This window comes from Anarrhichthys ocellatus, unplaced genomic scaffold (assembly GCF_004355925.1).
Source record: "Anarrhichthys ocellatus isolate YVR2014 unplaced genomic scaffold, GSC_Weel_1.0 scaffold69, whole genome shotgun sequence".
Lineage (NCBI taxonomy): Eukaryota > Metazoa > Chordata > Actinopteri > Perciformes > Anarhichadidae > Anarrhichthys > Anarrhichthys ocellatus.
This window is the reverse complement of record NW_022280099.1, coordinates 1,132,416-1,152,680: the sequence shown is the minus strand read 5'-3', so window position 1 is coordinate 1,152,680 and position 20,265 is coordinate 1,132,416. Positions and strand designations below refer to the sequence as shown.

The 20,265-nt window shown below is 42.1% G+C and overlaps 1 protein-coding gene across 6 annotated transcripts; it reads right to left on the bottom strand.

Annotated features, from left to right (window-relative positions):
• Positions 1–649: 649 nt before the first annotated feature.
• letm1 (leucine zipper-EF-hand containing transmembrane protein 1) lies at positions 650–18,367 on the bottom strand. Of its 6 annotated transcripts, none has more exons than XM_031873170.1 (15): positions 18,035–18,367; positions 13,996–14,053; positions 13,104–13,584; positions 9,597–9,740; positions 8,927–9,064; positions 8,119–8,322; positions 7,901–8,020; positions 7,479–7,610; positions 6,938–7,096; positions 6,516–6,611; positions 4,701–4,835; positions 4,415–4,608; positions 2,940–2,972; positions 1,875–2,031; positions 650–1,183 (listed from the first exon to the last, which is right to left on the bottom strand). In XM_031873170.1, exons 1-15 carry the CDS (start codon positions 18,117–18,119, stop codon positions 1,031–1,033), a joined length of 2,289 nt encoding a protein of 762 aa, XP_031729030.1. In that variant the 5' UTR covers positions 18,120–18,367; the 3' UTR covers positions 650–1,030. The 6 variants fall into 6 exon arrangements, with proteins under 6 accessions (XP_031729030.1, XP_031729033.1, XP_031729031.1 ...); XM_031873173.1 differs by having other exon boundaries at positions 1,875–2,013; XM_031873171.1 differs by having other exon boundaries at positions 18,041–18,367.
• Positions 18,368–20,265: the final 1,898 nt, after the last annotated feature.

The window sequence follows — 20,265 nt, the reverse complement described above, 5'->3', positions numbered from 1 at the left end:
CGAATACGTTTGAGACAAGATCTAACGAACAACTGGTTGATATTCGATTGGTGGGCTGTACTGATTATGATCCTCAGCGTCTGTCTGTGAGTCTGTCTGTCTGTCTGTCTGTCTGTCTGTCTGTCTGTGAGTCTGTCTGTGAGTCTGTCTGTCTGTGAGTCTGTCTGTCTGTCTGTCTGTGAGTCTGTCTGTCTGTGAGTCTGTCTCTGTGCAAGAATCCTCCATTTATTTATGTTTTAGTGATAATAACGACCGTAAAACTATGATTTATTTTTTATAGTTAGAATAAACTTACATTATTAGATGTTTTTGAAAGAGCTTCTATGTTGTGTGTAAATCTGTATTTGGTTGCAGCCACCATTCCATCCTCCTCTAGCCAGCAGTAAGCTGCCCCGTCCAAGTACAACGAAGAAACAATAACCGGTGACTGTACAACGAGGGAGGACGATGAACAAACTAAATCAAAGAAGGGAAAATAAACTGAGTTTATGAGCTGATGGTAATGACGATGATTCTCACTGTGCAAAGTCCAGAAATGATTTCTCATTTCTCTGAGATGATGACATGAATGAAATGAAAGGCAAGACGGTTCACCTCAAGCTTCAAACAATAATTCTCCTAATATATATATATATATATATATATATATATATATTTATATATATATTCTGATTAACAACCACTGCTTCATATCATTTTGTTCCCTTTGTCAATAAATTATTGAGTAAAATTACACAAAACCAAATATTATCATATAGTACATGAACAGAAGAGTTTAACATGACGGCAATTTAAGTTTCTTTTTGATTTTGTGCATTTTTAAAAAGGCAATGTGCCTTTTAATTTTAATTTTACAACAATACATTTTTTGGGGCTCAAATTGATGTTGGAATGACATTTTGAGAAGGCAGCTGTTACCTCTCTGTGTCCAGATGTCCAGAACCATCCAGAGGTTCTGTGAGCGGAATCACAAACTACTCAGGGGTCTGTTGTTGTTGTTGTTGTTGTTGCTGTTGACAAGTGTCTTTTGTTAGTTGTTGAGTGTGGCTGCCTGTTCCTTCTCGGCCTTCTCTTTGGCCTTCTCCTTCTCTATCAGCTTCTCCTCCTTCTGCAGCATCACCATGATGTCGGCCACCTGCGTGGTGGAGATGTCGATGTCCTCCTTGTCGATCAGTTCCACCACCTGGGACAAGAACGCAGGACAGAAGGAGTTCATTCAAGCCTTTCACAATGTGGTTCCAGATCTTAAATACTTCTGTGCGTTAACAATGCAATTTTTTTCAATGAAAATGAGAATAATGATGTAATAATTATCATTATTATTTTCCCAAATCTTATTGCAATTGTAAAAATCTGTCAAAATGATTACAATTACATGTCTTCTAAAATGGTTCGGCCCTACTTTGGAATATGAAACCAGACTGTTGCTGCAGCTGGAACATCAAACACGACGATCAGCACATTAAAAGATGTATTTGAATGTTGGAGATGGTTATTGTTCATATTTGTATCAAGGGTTTGACATACCTTTGACTTGAAGCTGACGTTTGGCTCTAAATACAATAACTAAGTATAAAATGAATCCTATTAATCAGTCAACTTATGACTTATCATGAGCTAATAACCACATGTAGAATCCTGATCTTAATTACTTATATTCTAACTGTGCACAAATTCAACATGCACCGACAAATAAATGTGTTAAAACTAAATTGTACTTGCGGTCATTAAAGTGATGTGATTTACTATTTATATGGAAAATCACAGCGCTGATCTTTAACAAACCTTTTTCTCTTAGAAACAAATCATATCTCGTAAATTTAAGAAACCACAAAATGAAAGAATACACCACGAGTCACTTCCTGTCCACGTACTTTGATGACGTCGTCGATGTCGATCTTCCCGTCCTTGTTGTCGTCGAGCGCCTTGGCGATGCTCTGCAGCTTGTGCTCTGGAATGTTCTGGATCTGCCGCATGATGTCGATCAGCTCGCCGATGCTGATGAGGTTCTCCCTGAAGGCGTAGAACAGACTGCATACAGGAAACGGTGTGTGTGTAACCAGGTGCAGCGAGAGTGTGGCGGAGAAGTCTCAAGGTCGACATGCTGCTTTTCACGGTCCCCAGATCACACCAATCAAACTGATTTCTGTTTTCTTAAAGCTTCATTTCTAAACATTGCAGTATAAAATGTTGGTCAAAGCTGCCTCAAAGTTAATTCATGCTCCTCAGAATGATCAGTAGGGATGCACCGGTACCAATACTGGGCCGATATACTATATGAATTATATACTAGAGTCTTTAATCCCATCAGTTTCGTACATTTATCTCTGTATTTATTCTTCACATTTTGTTGAACAGTCAGAATGAGTGAGCCGGGCCTGACGTCGCCTTTCACAGAACAGGAGGGATCCCCGTCGCTCCCACACAGTGAGGAACACAACGTATTGATCGATCGCTGCTGTTGGATCGGTTCTGGGGATCGGACCGGTGCATCCTTAACTAATAGATGGGTTTAAATGATTCGTTTTTAAAGCGGGTAAATATCGTTTTATGCTCAGAAATGGCAGCAAGAACAATCAATTGAGCCAATTCTTATTTCAGTTATTAAATCAGACTTCTAATAGTTATTAATGATCAGTAGAGGTCCCACATCCCGCACAAAAACTAAATAAGTTTGGACTTTCTTAAATCTTTCAAATCGAGCAGTTTGAGTTCGATCTTTTGTATTCAAACTGGTTTCATTTATTCGGGAAAGTTAACGGTTTATTAAAGCGGCAGCGCAGCAGCCGTCAGGGAGCACCTCTGGGTGTTGGGAGCAGAAATGGAAGCCGGTTGATTTTTTTACAGCACAATGTTCAGCAGCTGACGCTTGAAAACCCACAATGCATCGTTAGCATTTAGCAAGCAAGCAGATGTCGGTTGGCCACAGTTCAGCTTACCTTCTGGCATCATTATGTTTAGTAAAGAATAATCTGTAAAGTTTTAAATAAATTAAAATTTGGTTTTTCATTTGTAAACTCAAAGCTGGCATGATAAGTGACAGCAGATGTTTTGTCCCTTGTTTCATCTCCACCAGCATTTTACAGTGAAAGTGATGATGATGAAGATGACAGTGACAGTTCCTGTATGAAAACAGACATATTAGACATATAATAACATTTTAAATAACTGATAAATAAAGTGTTTTATGTCATGACGTCATAAAGCAGCAGCGGCTCAGGCGGGACGAGCTCCAGCTGTTATGAAGTAAACAAACACAAACTGTTGCAAAGCCACATGGGAGACAGCAACGCTTTCTTCTTAAAGACAAAGTTCGACATTTTGGGGAATATGCTCATTTATTTTCTTTCCGAGAGTGAGATTAATGATAACTGTACAGAGCCAGACTAGGCTAGGTCTTACAATAAAGTTAAACTACAAGCATTGCTGGACTTTTGAGTTCTTCAGCTTCAAACTAAGGAAGATTTTCATTCTTTGACGCTCAAGAGAGAAAGCAAACGAGCATATTCCCTAAAAGGTTCAGACGGGAAACAACAAGCATTTTAAAGCTTCCCAAACTGAGGCGAAGCTATGTCATAAACAACTCTGAGACCCATGGGTTTATGCAGCATACATACTGTATTTCCCTCTTGTTGTTCTTAATTATTATTTTCAAGCATTGATATTTGAATTACTGTCTGAAGTTATTGTATAGTTTGTGTGTATGCTTGTGTAAAAGTGTTTTATGGATTCAAAAGTCTAACCAGGGACATGAACTGCAAATTAGCTACGGACAGAAGTCCTATATACATTGCATCGTTGTATTTGATTTAATATGTATGTCCCTGTCGAATAAATGAATTAAAAACGGATGGTTTTACCTCTATATAGTCTCTATACTTCAGCATGTTTAACATGACCAGTGCTATAGTATTATGTGTGTATCACAGCCTGATGTACCTTCCTTCTCTGTAGTTGTTAAACTATTAAAAACACATCATTGAGCCTCCCTGTTGGTCCTTCGTCACCGAGAACACACACATTATGGTGTATTTTGACTCAATCCCACATTCACCATCCTGCTACCACGAATACCCACAAGAGCACCAAATGTGGATTAATCCGCCACTTAAAATAGTCCCCAACAAATGCCGTATTTGGTCCCGTCTGATAAAAACGGCTGTGACTTTTTTATATGTTTGTGACGCGTTTTTCATGTAGAGACCACCGCGCTTCAAGAGACGGACAAACATATTGTTCGTTTTGATCTTTTCAAGGATTTTGTTGACAATATAAAATATTGAATATTTCAAACATATTACCTGTAAACATTTGTACAACACGTCTGTACATTAAGAGCTCGGTAGACTTCACTGACTCTTCTGAACCACGACAGACACAGTGTGGGGTTTGAAGTAGCACATTCAGCTCTTACCCGACAGGTGGGGTGGCTCCACTGTCCACCTGGCCGTCCAGGATGATCTTGTCCTTCTCCAGCTCCCCGATGATCTTGCCGATGCGACCGATCATGCGGTTTACTCTCTTTGACAGACGCTGGCTCGCCTTTGACTCCTCTAGCGCCTTTTCTTGCCCGGTCTTGGAGAGCTCCTTCTTTATCTCCTCCAGATCCTGGAAGCAAAAAGACAGAATACTCTTTAAACCTCTAGAACATTTGAATGGCAGTAAATCTCGTCTCTCTGTAATAACTACAAGTCGGGCACCTCGTTGTATTCCTGGACATCATCCTTCAGTTCTTCGAGCTCTTCTTTCTCCAGAGTCAGCAGCCTCTTCTGGTCCTTCAGCTTTGAGCACGCATCGCTCAACAGGTCAATCTCCTCTTTGGTGATCTCCTCACCCTGGAACACAAACGTATGGTTAAAGCCCCTAAATGTCAGAAACAACATCCATTACTTGGATTAAAACTTCTAGTAAAATGTCCTTTAAAACATACGATATGTTCTTAGAAGCAGACTGATTTAAAACGGCTTTACTTTGTAGAAACCGAATGATAAACATGTCAACTTATGCTCATATTTTCCCTCCAAAATGGATACAAAGTAGGGTCAAAAAGTCCATCCACCGAACAAGTACCACATGTGCATTTAATACAAACCCAAATAAGAGACCAACCTAAACACACAACAAGGGTAAAAGAGGGGAAGCTCTAGAGGACACTCCCCATAACCCCAAAGCACATGACCACAGGACGAAGAGAACTCTGTGGTGTTACAAACGCTGTGAGTTAGAGAGGGGAAAGGTTCAACTCTTCCCAGTGACATCGCCAAGAAGGATGGAGAAGGAAAAGAGGAGGAGTCCTGATAGATGCGGTCCAAACAGAATTTGCAAATCATATTTAGCATTTCTTCAACCTATTCAGAGCAACAGATGAGAGGCGTTTTCTTTAATAAGCGAGGAAATGCTGGTAAGAGTTCATCCCACTTAAGAACACACAAAGCTGGATTTGAGCATTTGTGTTTTGTCAACATTCACCTCATCAAGCCAGTAAAACCTCGCATTTAAGAGTTACTTGTGTAATTCAGAGTATCTCACTCCTACTGAACTTGTGATCAAATGGCAGTCTGCAAAAAGGTTTTTTAAAAATGCCAGAATTATATGCAAGTACTGTTTCCCGCTCATCTGGGTGGGTCCGCTCAGAGAAAGATTTCGTGTGCGTGCAGGGATGAACTGGTGGAGATGTGAGGGTCGGTTGGGAGGAAGACATCGTTAAACCTAACCTGTAAGCGCAGGAACCTCTGCCACTGTTCAAACTGCGTCGTGCAGAAGTGATCAAATGAAAAAAAGTGGCAACAAGTGAGTGAGAAATGAATCAATGAACAAGAAACAAAACAGCAAACATGAATGTTTTGCGCTGGTCGAGGGTTAGAGGTTCCATTCGAGGAAGAGTTCAAATCCTTTGTGACAAAAGTTAATCTTCTGTTACAAACAGTATTTGACAGTAAAAAGCTTCTGATCTCTTAACCCCATACAGACAATATTCTCATTACTGTTGCCCAAGACTGAGTTGAGAGATATAAGTTAAAAAAAAAAATACAAACCAAATTTAAGATACGATGACATATTGTATAAAACATGTTACAACATGTAATAACATGTAAACACATCGCTGATGCAGCTGTAAAGAGGAAATAGTTTGATTGTTTTTCTTTAGAAGTTTGCCAGAAACTTTAATGTACAAATTGCAACAAAATGTAAATTAATTTGCAAGTAGGATTTTCCTTACAATCAGAGTATAGATAAGGTTCCAGATCATAAGAAGCACTCGTGCAAAAATGGCAAACACAGCGCCGGGAAAGTCCAAATATAGAGCGGCAAAAAGCCGAGTGGCCAAAGCTCATTACAGAACATGAGGGAATCTAAGGTTGGCTTTCATCCGCTGGCGAGCGCCCTAACCCCCCGCTGAGCCGGGGAGGAGAGGCCAACTTTGAATGTTGTGCTTACACAACCGACAAATCCTACTCGTTGAGACTTTGACACAGATCTACTGATCTCACAGACTGCATGTGTGGAGACATTACCTTGATTGCCTCTATGACCGGTGCTGTGTCCCTCAGCGTCTCTGAATGAGCAGCCGTGTCCGCTTTAACCAGCTCGGCTTCAAACTCCATCTCATCCTGTGGAGGACAGAGATGGAGGCAACTGATTAAAGAAAGTCATGAAAGTGGAAGAAGTCCGGCTTATAATCCATAGGATAACACAGACATGGCGCCTCGTGCATTTAGCTAAAGTTTTCACAACTAAACGCGTGGAAACAAGTTGATCAGGATGGGAATAGTACCAGAACACTGTTACATAGAACTCTGTCGGTTGCATGCAAGTATCAAACACTGCAAGCTCCAAAACGTTGGTTTTATCACTATTATTTCATCAAATTGTTACTTGTCAAAGTAACTCAAATATTGTCTTGAGCAATACAAACTAAGTATGATTGTATTGTTACCCTGGCAGCCTTCTCTGCAGCGTCCGCCAACCTCTCCATCTCCCTGTCCTTGTTGTCCTGGCGTATGACCGCTTGCTCCCGTAGCGTGGTCTCCAGCTTGGCCTTATTGTCCACTTTGGAGAGCGCCATCTCTGCCACCATCAACTGGGCCTCCTTCGTCTGGGAAAGAGTAGGAAAGAGCAGAGTACTAAAAGATATAGAAACCTTAAATGCCCACTCCTGAGATACACCGCTTAACGTTCCTCGGAACTGAAGCCGTTATCTAAGACCTCATCAAAGCCACCAGACTGTTTCTGTCAATGGAGTCTTGTGGCTTTGAAGAGACAACATAGATGGACGCAACAGTTCCAGTGCCCTGTCTGACGGCAAGGTAAAGCAGTGAACATATTCTAAATACACGTTGTTTTTAGGTGTCTAAAATACGTCCACAGCAGTGCATAGCTTTGCTCTCGTGCTGGTACTCTGAATGTAATAAACCGACTCTGGATGAATACTTCATACAACCCCACTTCAAAACATCCAGACTATCCCTTTAACATACCACCATCTCGGGCAGCGTCTGCAGTGTGGTCTTCAGCTGGTCGGCGGGGGACAGGGTGTCGGGGAGGAACATGGCTCGAGACAGCAGCAGCAGGGACGTGGGGATCTGCTGCTTCAGATGAAGCTCGAGCCACTACAGGAGCCCAACAACATGACAGAGGTTATGACACATACGTGATCAAACATGGACAACAATAAGACCATTTCAAATCTCCTTCAACTTCCATAACCTTATTGTTTGAGTCTGTATAACCTCTGTGAACGAGACAATAGAAGAAGAGGAATATGCAATAATGCAATAATGAGACATCTTAAGGTGGTACGACTTTAACATTTAAGTTCTGTAACTGAGGAAAAAGGAATGCACGTGTGCCAAAGAGTTAAACCCTGAAAGTATCCTCCATCGCTGTCTGCTGTCGGTACCTGGATGAGTTGCTCTCTCAGTCGTTCTTCTGTGACTCCGAGAGACCTCATCCCTCGGGCGCGACAGGCTGCCTGCACCTCGTTCACGCTCAGACTCTCCACGCCTTCCTCCGCTATCAGCTGGAACCAACAGAGCGCACACACACAGCTTCTAATGATCAACCGGCTTCCATTTTAAATGGCGTCAAACATTTCAAACCAAAGTGAAATGCTCATACCTTGTCATCCGCCCGGATGGTCCTCAGCTTCATGATGAGCTGGAAGCGGAGGAAGTTGTTGGTCCCGATGGACTGGAGCTCCAGGAGACGGCAGAGAGCCACCAGCTGAGGTCGGGTCAGGTTGTCCAGAGTCAGCTCGTCCTCGAACAGTTTGGAGAATCTCATGATCTGCTCGTTACTGGGACGTTCCCCGGAGTCCCGGATCTAGATGATAAATTGATGACTTGTAACTCATTCTGGATGAGCGAAGTCGTGCTTCTGATGCAAGAATACTTGTTTTAAAAAACCTAAACCATGAGTCGAGACTACAACGGAATTATTATCGCAGAGCCCCAGTTTCTCTCTATCTGTCATCATTATGTGGTCCCTCCTCACTCACAAAACTATATTAAAATTAAACTTTAATACATTTACATTTTTGTTTGATTTGGACTATATATATATATAAAACTGCGCTCTTTCCTAGAGAAACATTTCTCTCAGGATAAATAAGACAGAACTTTATTAATCCCGAAAGAAAATGTTTAAAAGAAAACACATAAGTCTAACAAATATAAAGAGTAAAGGAGTTATATTAACAACAATGCAAAACAGAAAAGCAATACGAGTAAGATACATTTAACAAACAAGTCTTATCTTATCGTGCAGCTTTTCTTATAACTGTTTAAAATAAAGTTTTCAGAATAAATGCTGAACTATCCTGTTTTTACTTTCATAGAATAAACACTTCATTGTTTCCACCGCCAGAGGGCAGCACTGAGCACGTCTTCACTCCCTTCATGAGGCCTCAGCCAGCACAGACACCCACCTTCTGGAAGAAGGTGGAGAACTCCTCCGTCACGTTCCCCTGAGCCGCCTTGTTCCGCAGAGCGATCTCCTCGATGGTGTCCTGCAAGAACTTGGCCATCTCCAGTTTGACTCTCAGCTCTGTTTTCAACCTCTCCTCCTGAAGAACAGCAAGTTACAAATGCAATGAATCACTCTTCATGATAGCTGTTACAAAGGAGCATTCTGTTATTAACTATGTGGTCAAATATAATCTACTATTAATAGTCGTATTGCAGTATTGTTTTACAACATATGTGAGGTCAATGCGTCTGTATAAATTGGTAATTTATCAGTATAGTCTGCAAGAATACCGAATACTGGTTCCAGCTTCTCAAATATGAGGATTAGACTCTTTCCTTTGTCTTATAGGATAGTAAACTGAAGATCTTTGCGGTTTTTGGACTAAATAAAACAAGCAATTTAAATAAATCACCTTGGGCTGATCCATTAATCGAGAACATAGTCAGCAGATTAATGGATGATGAAAGTGATCGATAGTTGCAGACTTATTTGAGCTACTGTGTCTCAAACCAACGTGGACCTAAAACTGGGCTACAGCTTTTAAAATGTGCAAACTAACCCCCAGCATTGACTTCATGCATCTCGTCTGTATCATGTAGCTTCAGTCCAAATTAAAAGCTTTCGATTACCTTCTTTGACTTTGTCTCGAAGGTGGACGGCAGCATGTTGGGGAAGAGTTTCAGAGCGACGGGAAGCAGGAACTCCATGAAGGGGACGATGATGAACACCAGGAAGGGAAGGAGTCTGAAGACGTCGGCACATGTTCTGAGGAACTGGGGAGAAAAAAATGAGGACTTGTAAAGAACTGTGGATATCCTAACGCCCGTGGTTAGTATTGATAAACTGATGCCGCTGGTCTGCTTGTGTTTGGATGTGCGTCAGAGATTAAAGACGTGTAATGTTTATTTCCCACCAGGCTGAAGCTCGTCTCTGCCTCCAGCAGAGAGCAGCAGCGAGAGGAAAACGCCAGCATGTGAAAATGTTTACCTCATCTTCCTTTGTCTCTCGGTACAATCGCCCGGCTCAATCCCTCTAGTTTCAACAGTCAGCACATTTAACCCCGTCCCCATACATCTCCACGGCAACAGAAACCTCCAAATTCTCTGGTGTGTTGTTCAGCGCAGAGCCGTGGACCAAAGTGAACATTCTGCCTCACAAGGCTCAGGAACTGTCCTCTTAAGGCCAACGGGAAGCACGTCTGTTCTGCATGAACCTGAACAATCCTCAGAGTGTCGAGGCAGCAGGCAAACACTGGTCTGCTTCATTGTACAGCTGTCCGGCCGCGGCTTTGTGAACCACCGTCCAGCAGCACAATCCCAGCCAGCCATCTACAGAAACGTCCCCGAGGGGAGGAGGCCGGAACACGAGTCCTTCTTTCTCCACCCTTTCCACCTGCATGCCACAGGACCAGTAGGGTGAAGGATTTAGGCCAGCCGAGTGAAAAGGCCTTTGTCCGCAGCCCCATTGACATGTATATCATCTCCCAGAATTCCACATGAAAGGAGGGAGGAGGAAGGGGGGGGAGGGGGGGTGACAGATTAAAATAGAAGAAGCCTTAAACGGAGGCCTGAGAATCGTAAGTGAATATGAAAGGAGGAGATTAAGGAGGCAAATGCAGTCCAGGTTAGATGAATGGGGCGTAGATGGACTCTGAGGGAGTCAGCTGCATTTGAAAAGGTGCAGATGGGACGGTGGGGTGGGTTTAATGGGGGGGGGGGGATTAACACAATCACACAGAGCCGGAACATGATGAATGTGTATAGTGTGGGGGGTTTAAAGCTTTTGTTTTACATGTTTGTGGAGTTTTATCTAATGTAATGCTGTTACTGTGACGTTTACATGTTGTTTCATTACGTAATTTCCAAATTGTGATATTTACTGATATTGTAAAGTAACTGCATGTACCGATGCACTATTGCATTTAAGAATGTATTAAACTGAGATCAATTTCATTGTTGCATCTGTCAGATGAAGGGGATTCAAATCTCATTCTGAATATAAGTAATTCAGATGAACGTAAATGTTGTGAGTCAATTTATCATTAATCTTCCTCAATTATTAGCTATAATAAATGTTCACCTTTGAGCTATTATTGTGATCTTCTAAAAGAAGAACAACAGTCACTGAAAAAGCTCTTCTTTGTACTGTTGCAACATCCTTTAGCGTGCATGATGAGAGGCCCCACTGTCATCACATGTCAGTAAGACGAGTGTCAGTGTAACACCTTCACACCATTGGAGCAGCTATCCTGTGTTCTTCAGTCGAAGAAGATGATTTATACATAAACGCTCTCTTGAGGCTCTAGATCATTTAATCAAATATAAATGACAGCGAGGCTGGTGAGTGAATTCTGCTTATTTTGTTTTAACTCACTTTATCTGGTTAAATAGCAGAAGCAGTTGGGCAGCAGCAATGCTAATTCTGTCCACTAGGTCTGTACCATGCTGCAGTACTGAGAGACGTGAACAGTAAGTGTGTCCTGAGCTGCCCTGCTCATCTTCCCTGTAATGACCTCAGTGCCAGAACCTGCACCAGACTGCTGCAGAGCACACCGGGCCTCAACACACTCTCTGAGCATCAGACTGCAGGCGGACTCAGAACATTTGTTTAAAAAGGCTTTTTTAAATTCTGTTCCTACAGTAGTTGACTGTAAATCCTAAATACATGTCACCTAAACAGAGTGGATTCTGCGTCTGCTTTGAATTAGTTATTTTAAAACCTTGTTATCCACATGAGTAAATAATGGTGATAACGGCACCAATAGAAATGGACTTACACGGAGATTATAACCCTTTTAACATAATCTATCTATAAAAATAAGCCAAAGAAAAGGCCAAAAATGACACTGATATGATCCTGTCAACAATGTTGAGAAAGTTTGTCCGTGTGTTAACATTGGGTGAAGCTGAAGTCAATGTAAATGTAGTCTATTGAAACAATAACTTCCTCAGTGCGTGCTACATCGACCGAGAAAGCAGAGCTTTCCTGCTCATGGAGCTGCGCCGGCAGTGCCTACATGTACCAAGATGCATTGGGGTCCCCAGCGGCCGAATGCTCTTGCATTTTGCAGTTGTGATCTCAGTTTTCTGGGTCAATCACTGAGGCATTTATTGCTTCAGTCGACTACATCTACCATCAACATGAAAGGTGGTGACTGTTCCCTTTAGCTGAGGAGTTATGGAATCAAAGATGCTTCACATGAAGCTTCTTCCTGAGGAGCTTTACTCAGGCAACACTATCTGCTGAGCGCCTGGCGAGTACACGCTCAGCCAGTTTCTCTAATTGATCCCATTACGTTTGAGAAGCTGTGGATTAAACACTACAGAACAAGATGTCTGGGCTGTCAGACTTAGACCATGCACAGTCATCTCTGATGTCTAAACTCATGCTGGTTACCCACTCTGTAAACTCTGAGTCACACTGGAAGAAAAACACTTCCATTCACTGGAAACACTGGCTGGACACAATGTTTAACGACTTCTGTTTATGTTCAAGTTTCTGTAATTGGACAGACCTTTGAATGGTTTCTGCTGACAATGACAAACAGAACACTCTGTATTCTTACCAGATGGGGTCAAAATGTACCAGTAATTTAAGTAACACTTGAAATTCTTAGTTATTTCAAAACAATGGATCCTTGATTTCAGACAAAAGCAGGCTTCTCATTTCCATTTGTGACATGACAACAAGACTTGGCAGCTGCAGCTAGCTGGCTTTACTAAGCTACCATTAGCTCCATGAAATGCTTGACAGCGCCATCTTTGGCCGTCTTTTAAATCTTTCCAAGCGACTCAGTTGCAGACAAAACCCTGCAAAAGTGTCTCCTGATGACAACATGCATGATGTGGCACTAACAGACTAAAAGGCTAAAGCTGCATGTCCAAAGCCAAAAAAAATCAGCATCCACCCTGCTGTGCTGAGTCACGGTTGCTATGTTTACACAGACGATGTTCAAGGGGGGGGTTTAAAGCTGCATCATCAGTGGTAGCAAAGCGATATGGTGGAAAACTACACTGATCTCTCTGTGCCTTTTAAATAAATGCATTTAATAAAACCATAATTTGAACACATTTGCTCTCCAGAGAAAGCCTTTCATGACAGCAGGATGTCTACATTTCTTCCTCTGCAGACCTCACCTGTCTCCTCTCGCGGCGGGACAGCGGGTGTCCGTTCAACACCGTCCACAGCATTCGCCCTGCAATGGTGGTATCGATCCACAGCAGCCTGAAGCCGTGGTAGTAGTGCTTCACCTCATCTACGACCCACTGTCGGAGCGTCCTTCTCACAGGTGCTGCATCCAGCGTGGGGCTGTACACAGGCCCTCCTTCCTCCAGCTTCTTCTTATTGTCCTTTAACGAACGCAGGGACTTCTCCACCTTGGAGTCGTCCCACCTCCTCCTCGAGGTGTGTATCCACCTCACACCGGGGATGTCCTGTGGCCGCGCTATCGTCCAGTGGGTCCCCGTTGTGACTGCGGGGTACGCCGAAGAAGAGGCCCCCGACACAAAAGCACAGTAGAGGCGCTGTGAGTCCGGGCTCCGGCTGGGGCCCACATATCCATCCGATGAGGGGACCGAGGGGCCGAGTGAAGACACCTGGGCAAAGCTGCCAAGTCGTCTGAGGGAAAAATAAAACACTGAAATACAATATCAGCCATAAGAAAACTCAAAATATCACCCTATTGGTACATTTGAAACAGAAGTCAAAAAGATGATCTTTGGAAAGGTAAAGGTGTACTAGGTGTTGCATGCAACAGTGACAAAACACAAGTCACATCCCAGCTGGAATCAACAAAAGACGAGGACATCATAAAGATTACCTCCAGGTTAGACATGAGACAAATGGGCAGAGAATCGAAAATAAAGCAGCATCCAAGACAACGCTTTACAAGACCTCCAAACTGATTCAAGACATTTAATATTGTACCGCACGCTTTCTAAAGTCTTACGTTTTCATTTAATATAAGTTACTTTCACACGTTTGGAGGAAATATAGAGACTGAAGAAGCCTCGCATATGATTGGCTTACGTTTGACTGGAGAGTCTGAGAGCTGTGCAGTTGAAACAGGCTCCATCTTGTACTTTCCCTGAAAAGAAAAACACAACATGAGCTGATGTGTTCTGATAATCAGCCATTACACACACACACACACAGAGCATACATGGGGATTTTGTCAACTGCCATTGATGAGCAAACTCAGCAGCTTTCCACAGGTTGTGACAGGTCTGACACATGAATGTAACTTTAGTTCTGAATGAACTGACCCAGGTGTGAAGGAGCAGCAGCACACAGTGCTGTTATCTGGTTATGCATTAACATGATATGAAGTGAAGCCTCCTGATAGTGTTTCTAATCAGTGGCAATCTTGCCTCAGGCTTCATTCATGTAATACCTTTGTATGTCTTGGCATACGGCCTGAACGATTCATTCAGTCATCCAAAATATTCAAAGAATCACTTTCAGGTCTTTGCACTGAATTATTTTCTCTTGTGGTTACATTTGCCATTTTCATTTTCGTATGGATCATCTTTGCTATACTTCATACATCTGCCAAATAAATAAGGCAGTATTATCCTTCTGCTAATGTCTGTACAATGATCTGGATGTTCAGCCACCGTGAGGCCCACCGTGAGGCTCCCACACCCCAGAGGCCGCTGTCAGCGCGACACACGACGAGTGAAGGAGGAGTGGTGAGACACTTCCAACCAATCACGTCAGAGCACATGGCCTAACCACGCCTCTCCTCTGGCTCTCACATGGCCGGCTGGAGTAAATCCAGCAAGGCCTGGCTGAACATGGCAGGTAGGCCAGAGGACACCGAGTTTACTGGAACAGCGTCACCTCTGTGGCTGAAAGGCGGCCTACTGTAGCACAGAAAGAACAGCCTGGAAATACAGTAGATTACCGTAAACCTACAGCATTCACCTGAGCTGTACAGTCCAACCTCAGGCCTCTGTCTCTGATCCTCTCGGGGGTTTTACACTTTTGGTTTCACATTCATGTCTCTTTCAGTCCAACATTTGTCACATTGGGTGGACAATTTTGTAATTGTGGTTGCACAACTATTAGATATCACAATGGCCAAACTGTGGAGGATTTTTACTTTACTTTAAGATATTTGAAGCTACATTTAAAAACATGAATAGGAGCTTTGAATCTGAAAGAAATTGCATTCAGTACAGCCCTACACACACACACACACACACACACACACACACACACACACACACATACAGTATATACTGTGTATATGTTGTTAAATGAGAATCCGGAAGACGTATCTTAAATTGTTAACTTCCCCCGTCTGCACGGTTTAAGTCTCTGTTTGTGCAACATGGTCACTTCCTGCTGCGTAGCCGCATAATTACAGAATAGAAAGATCATGACTCATGCTTCAAACCTCATTCAAGGAAAGTAAAACTCAAGAAGATGTTCTTTAAGCTGTAATAGAAAACCCAAGTAGGTTTACTAGACATAGGACATATGTAAAAACTACTATGTTGCTACCATGTTTATTATTCTAACACTACCATATTCTTTGTCATCTGGATCAATGCTGATCAACTGTATCTGGTATTTATGAAGTACTGTCTACTGAACCTGCTGATCCAAACTATATGACAATATTTAAGATTCTGCACCAATCTTTATTGACTTTTTAAGCATCACTATTGCATTTGTAAAGTATTTAGTATGAATTGGTCATTTGTTGCTGATCTGGTCCTGACTCAAACTACACCAGGTCTGGCCTTGGAGGGTCATGACTGGGTCATGACCTGCAGGACTTTTACCTGCTGCAGCCACTAACTCATGTGTGACCTGCAGCCTGCAGCTGTTTCCTGCTAAAACACTTCCTCGTGCACTGTGTGTGCACGAGGAGCCAGTTCAACACATCACTTGTAAGAGTGAAAAGCAGCAAAATAACAGGACTGTTCTTACAACGGGACAACTCCCATCAAAGGTGTTTCTTTCCATTCGACACAGAACACTAAACAGTCCAATCTTGTGCTCTGAAGCCAGAGCCATTATGAGCTTCACCTACACTCTTTAGAGGTTTGTTAACTTCCCCAAAGGCCACTTGTACGCTAAAGCGACATGGACTCAAAACAAGCGTGTTTATTGGACAGTATGTTGGTACGCTCACTGTGGTTAGTTTGGATGTGTGCCTGACTCTCTGAGTATGCAGCTTTAATGGCTAATAGTTTATTGGTGCTGTGTTACACCATAGTAACACCATAATCTTTACTACTTCTGACCTTGCAACCTTTGTTTGATGACTGCTTCTAATTCACTTGGCCAATACTGTATGCTGGTCAATGTTCAGCAGTCAATGCAAGCCCGTTGGTCGTCCACCATACTACATTAAACTACTACATCACATAACAGCGCTCAGGTCAGAAGAATTGGTTGAGATTATCCTGTCTCAGGTAGAGTTATAAGAGGCACTGACCTTTCTTCAGCGCCACAATTTGTCTGATAGTGCGGGCCTAAAGCCAAGAGCTCAGTCCGGCCGGTGCAGACTGACAAACTGACCCTCTCATCTATTTATAAGCACAGCGATAATGCACCAACTACAGACATGCAGACATAAACTATTTCTTCTGTGGCTTGTCCTCTAATATCTTCCTCTCCACTCACTGACTCACTGTGATACACAGAAATACGAGCATTCCTCTGAAAGGATGGGAACAGGAATCACATTAATGTCGTGTCACTGAGTGTTTTAGTCCGTTAAAGTGGTGTAGATTACGAATATATTAGTCTTAACTTTTTATTCTAATGAACTGAAAAGATGGCAGCGCCTGCAGATGTGGCGGCTAGGAGCTCACTTAAGCTACGCTAAATTAAATTTTTTATATTATTTTTTTGCCTTTATTACCAAAGCACCAAAGTTTTACATCAAAATATTCAATATCTTAATATTCAAAATGTTATTGGGAAACCACACCTGTCAGTGTGTAAAGTACCTGACAAATGAAGGTGCCGCATTAAAGCAGCAACGATTGCTCTGTGATTAATAACATTTTCCACCCGGAGACATTGAAAGGACAGCTACCATGGTATAAACAGTATGGACAAATCTACATCAGATCTACAAATATTACAAAAACTGGTCAATTCTCATTTTGATTTCCGACAAAATATTTGCTGGTTAGAGCTTCACAAATACGAAGTGCTTCCTCTGCATCATGTCATAAAATGAAAAGCCTACTTTGTGTTATTTTGGCTATTGGTCAGACAGACTATTTATGAAGTACTTTGAGCTCAGACATTACAGAGGTAGCACAGACACCTTGTGTCACATGCCAGATAATGAACAAAGCCCCTATTCCCTATGTTTGACATTCATGCGTTTAGTGTCCGACATAGAAGTGTAATTAAACCTTTGACATGTTACTGCATAATTTAAACCGTTAACAGCTCCGTTTGTAAAGAGCACAACATCCCCACTGTGCTCTCTGCATCTGCAACATTCAACATGGCTGTGGCTCACATCAACAACAACAAACTGTGCTCCATGGTCGCCAAACACCAGCACCACACAGAGCAATAATAAAGCCATCTTGCGTTAGATACGGGTGTCTTGTGGATGCTGGATGAGCAGATGGAGAAACCCTGCCTGCCTGACACAACAACGACGACGACGAGCGTGCCCACAGACTGCAGAGGAAGGAGGGGGCGCGCGACGTTGTCCTCAAATAATCTGAATCCGAAATCGTGTTTCTCCCCTTTCTTTGAATCCTCACCAGAGAAAAGCTGCGGTGCCTCTCGAGCCAAGCGGTGATAACGCTAGACCGTCCATGCAACACAGCTTTTATGCAAAGAACCCGATGTGTAGCGTAGAATAATGAGATATAGGCGGTTTAAACATGTGATGCTCAGTTATCCTGTCAACCTTGAGTCACCCACCATCTTCCATCCAAGCTGACTCGGTGCTGCCGCCTTAAACACATCCTCTTCATGCTAATATGATTAACGTGCAGTGTTATTTCTTCTAGGCTCCACAGACATAATAAACAAGCTATTCGTTAACTAGAAAGTAATAAACGAACATAGAAACACTTACCTTTACCTTTCCTGAATTCGTTCTTTAACGACCTGGAGGTCTTCATTAAAGGTGCTCGAGACCTCGTAAACAGGATTAACGCCATGAGGCTTTCTGTTTGAACTACCTTTAAACAGTCAACGCTATATACAAGTAAGTTACACTGTTTGTTCCAAGATGTCGAAGCAAAATCAGCTGCTAACCGTGGTACATAGAAATACCCCCAATAATCTATATATCCTTGTGTACTTTTAAGAAGCTACGACGCATGTATAACTGAAGTTAGGATAATGTAGCTCCATGTCATGCCCTTCCCTTCTACGTAGATGACAACTAACCGGACCAGGCTGCCACGTGACGTCAAACTAGTGTTGTGTGTTTCGTTAAGCAGCATACTGATCATGTGATGGGGAGACACTTCCGGTGTGCTTAGAAAATAAAAGCCCCGTGTTTCCGAATCAGAATCAGAACCGTTTATTTGCCAGAGTATGTTGCACATGCAAGGAATTTGACATGGTGGATGGTGCATAATATTAAACAATCAACACAGTGCAAAAAATAGAAATATATTATAATTTACAATAAAATATAGTGCACAGACAAACAGATAACAGTACTTTAACATAAGAATAATCCAGGTAGTCTTTTCAGTGAAAAACTATGTCAATAAAAAATATTATCCTTTTATTAACTCAAACTTAAGTAACATGTAGCTATTTTTGTGGACATAAGTGTTTTTCTGATCAATTCGAGTTGTAATTCCCATCTAGATTGTACAGCCTAAAGATGACCATAAATATTCAATTTAATTCACCTTTGATCCAGTTACTGCTCCAGCAAACATGATGTTGGGTGAGGGGGTAAATACACTGGGGCAATGCTTAAATAGACTTAACAATGGTACAGTATGCGCAAACTAAATCCATCACTATTCGCCCCGTCCTCATTACCACAACTGAGGCCCCTGAAACCCAACTGAGCTGGTGGAGCTCCTCATCGGCCAACAGATAAGACATGTGGACATCAACACTGAAACCTATTGTGCCGGCAGGAGGCAGCTTCCAGCTGTGATTGCAGTGTATGAGAGAGGCCAAACAATACTTAAGACTTCCTAGGATAGATAAAGGAACTGTGCATAAAAATGGGTCTCCAACCACCTTTTTATTTGTCATTCAGAGTAGTAATATTGCATCAGGGATGGTGGCTTTTATATTGAAAGGCAAACGTATGCAGGAAGTGGCTGATATTATTTCAGATGGTTTCTGGTCTCACTCCCTTTATCTTCCTCTGGTGGCGCTGCAGCTTGAATTGAATGTACTTCATGATACTTCAGTGTAATTCATTGTGTTATATGCATTGCATTTATTTGGGATCAATGCGGATACTGATCTTTAGATTAAAATGTAATTATAGGACCTCAACTCTCATTAGGTCTCTGGTTTAATATGACCAGTGTCATCCTCCAGAGGAATACACCAGAATGTTAAATATACACCCATGACTATTGTATAGATATTGCATTATAAAGGTCCCAGATTCAGAGTTGTCACTGTTTCATCTGATCAACTGTAAAAACTTAATAAGTTGCCTAACATGAGACTGCTTGGACTGACTTGTGGTTGAGGGTAGGTTAGGTTATAGTTAGACTTTAACAGTTTTTAATGTAAATACATCATGTACTTACTGTACTGTACCAGCCTGCTATTGTTTTATGTATTAATGTTATGAAGTGGACATGTATTTGACGGTGGCATACTGATATCATCTTCATAATAATAATGATAATCATTTTATCAAACTTTTACTGATGTAAAATATGGTTTAAGTGTTAATCAGAATCAGCTTTATTTGCTGACATAATGCTGCTGTGAATGTGTGTGCATGTGTGGGTATTCTATGTCTTTGAGTTGTAGGTGCAGCTCCCTGATGAGTGATTGAGGGCACCTGGATGAAGGTGTGGGTTTTACCTATAGAAGTGCCTCCTTGCTCCGCCCTCGCTCTCTCTCATCTGCCTGGCACCAGACCCTGGTCTTTCGTTAGATTTGCACATTACAGTTCATTTGTGTCCTGTAACAAACTGGCACCTGTGGTTTTTTAATCTAACTTGGTGTTGTGTCCCTCCTTATGTTGCGACTTCCGAGCCGGTCGTAACAGTACGTATACATGGAATTTGACTCCGGTTTTCACATTGCTCCCAATGTAATAATACAAATAAAAAAGAAAAATATTTTTAAAAAATGACATTAAAGACA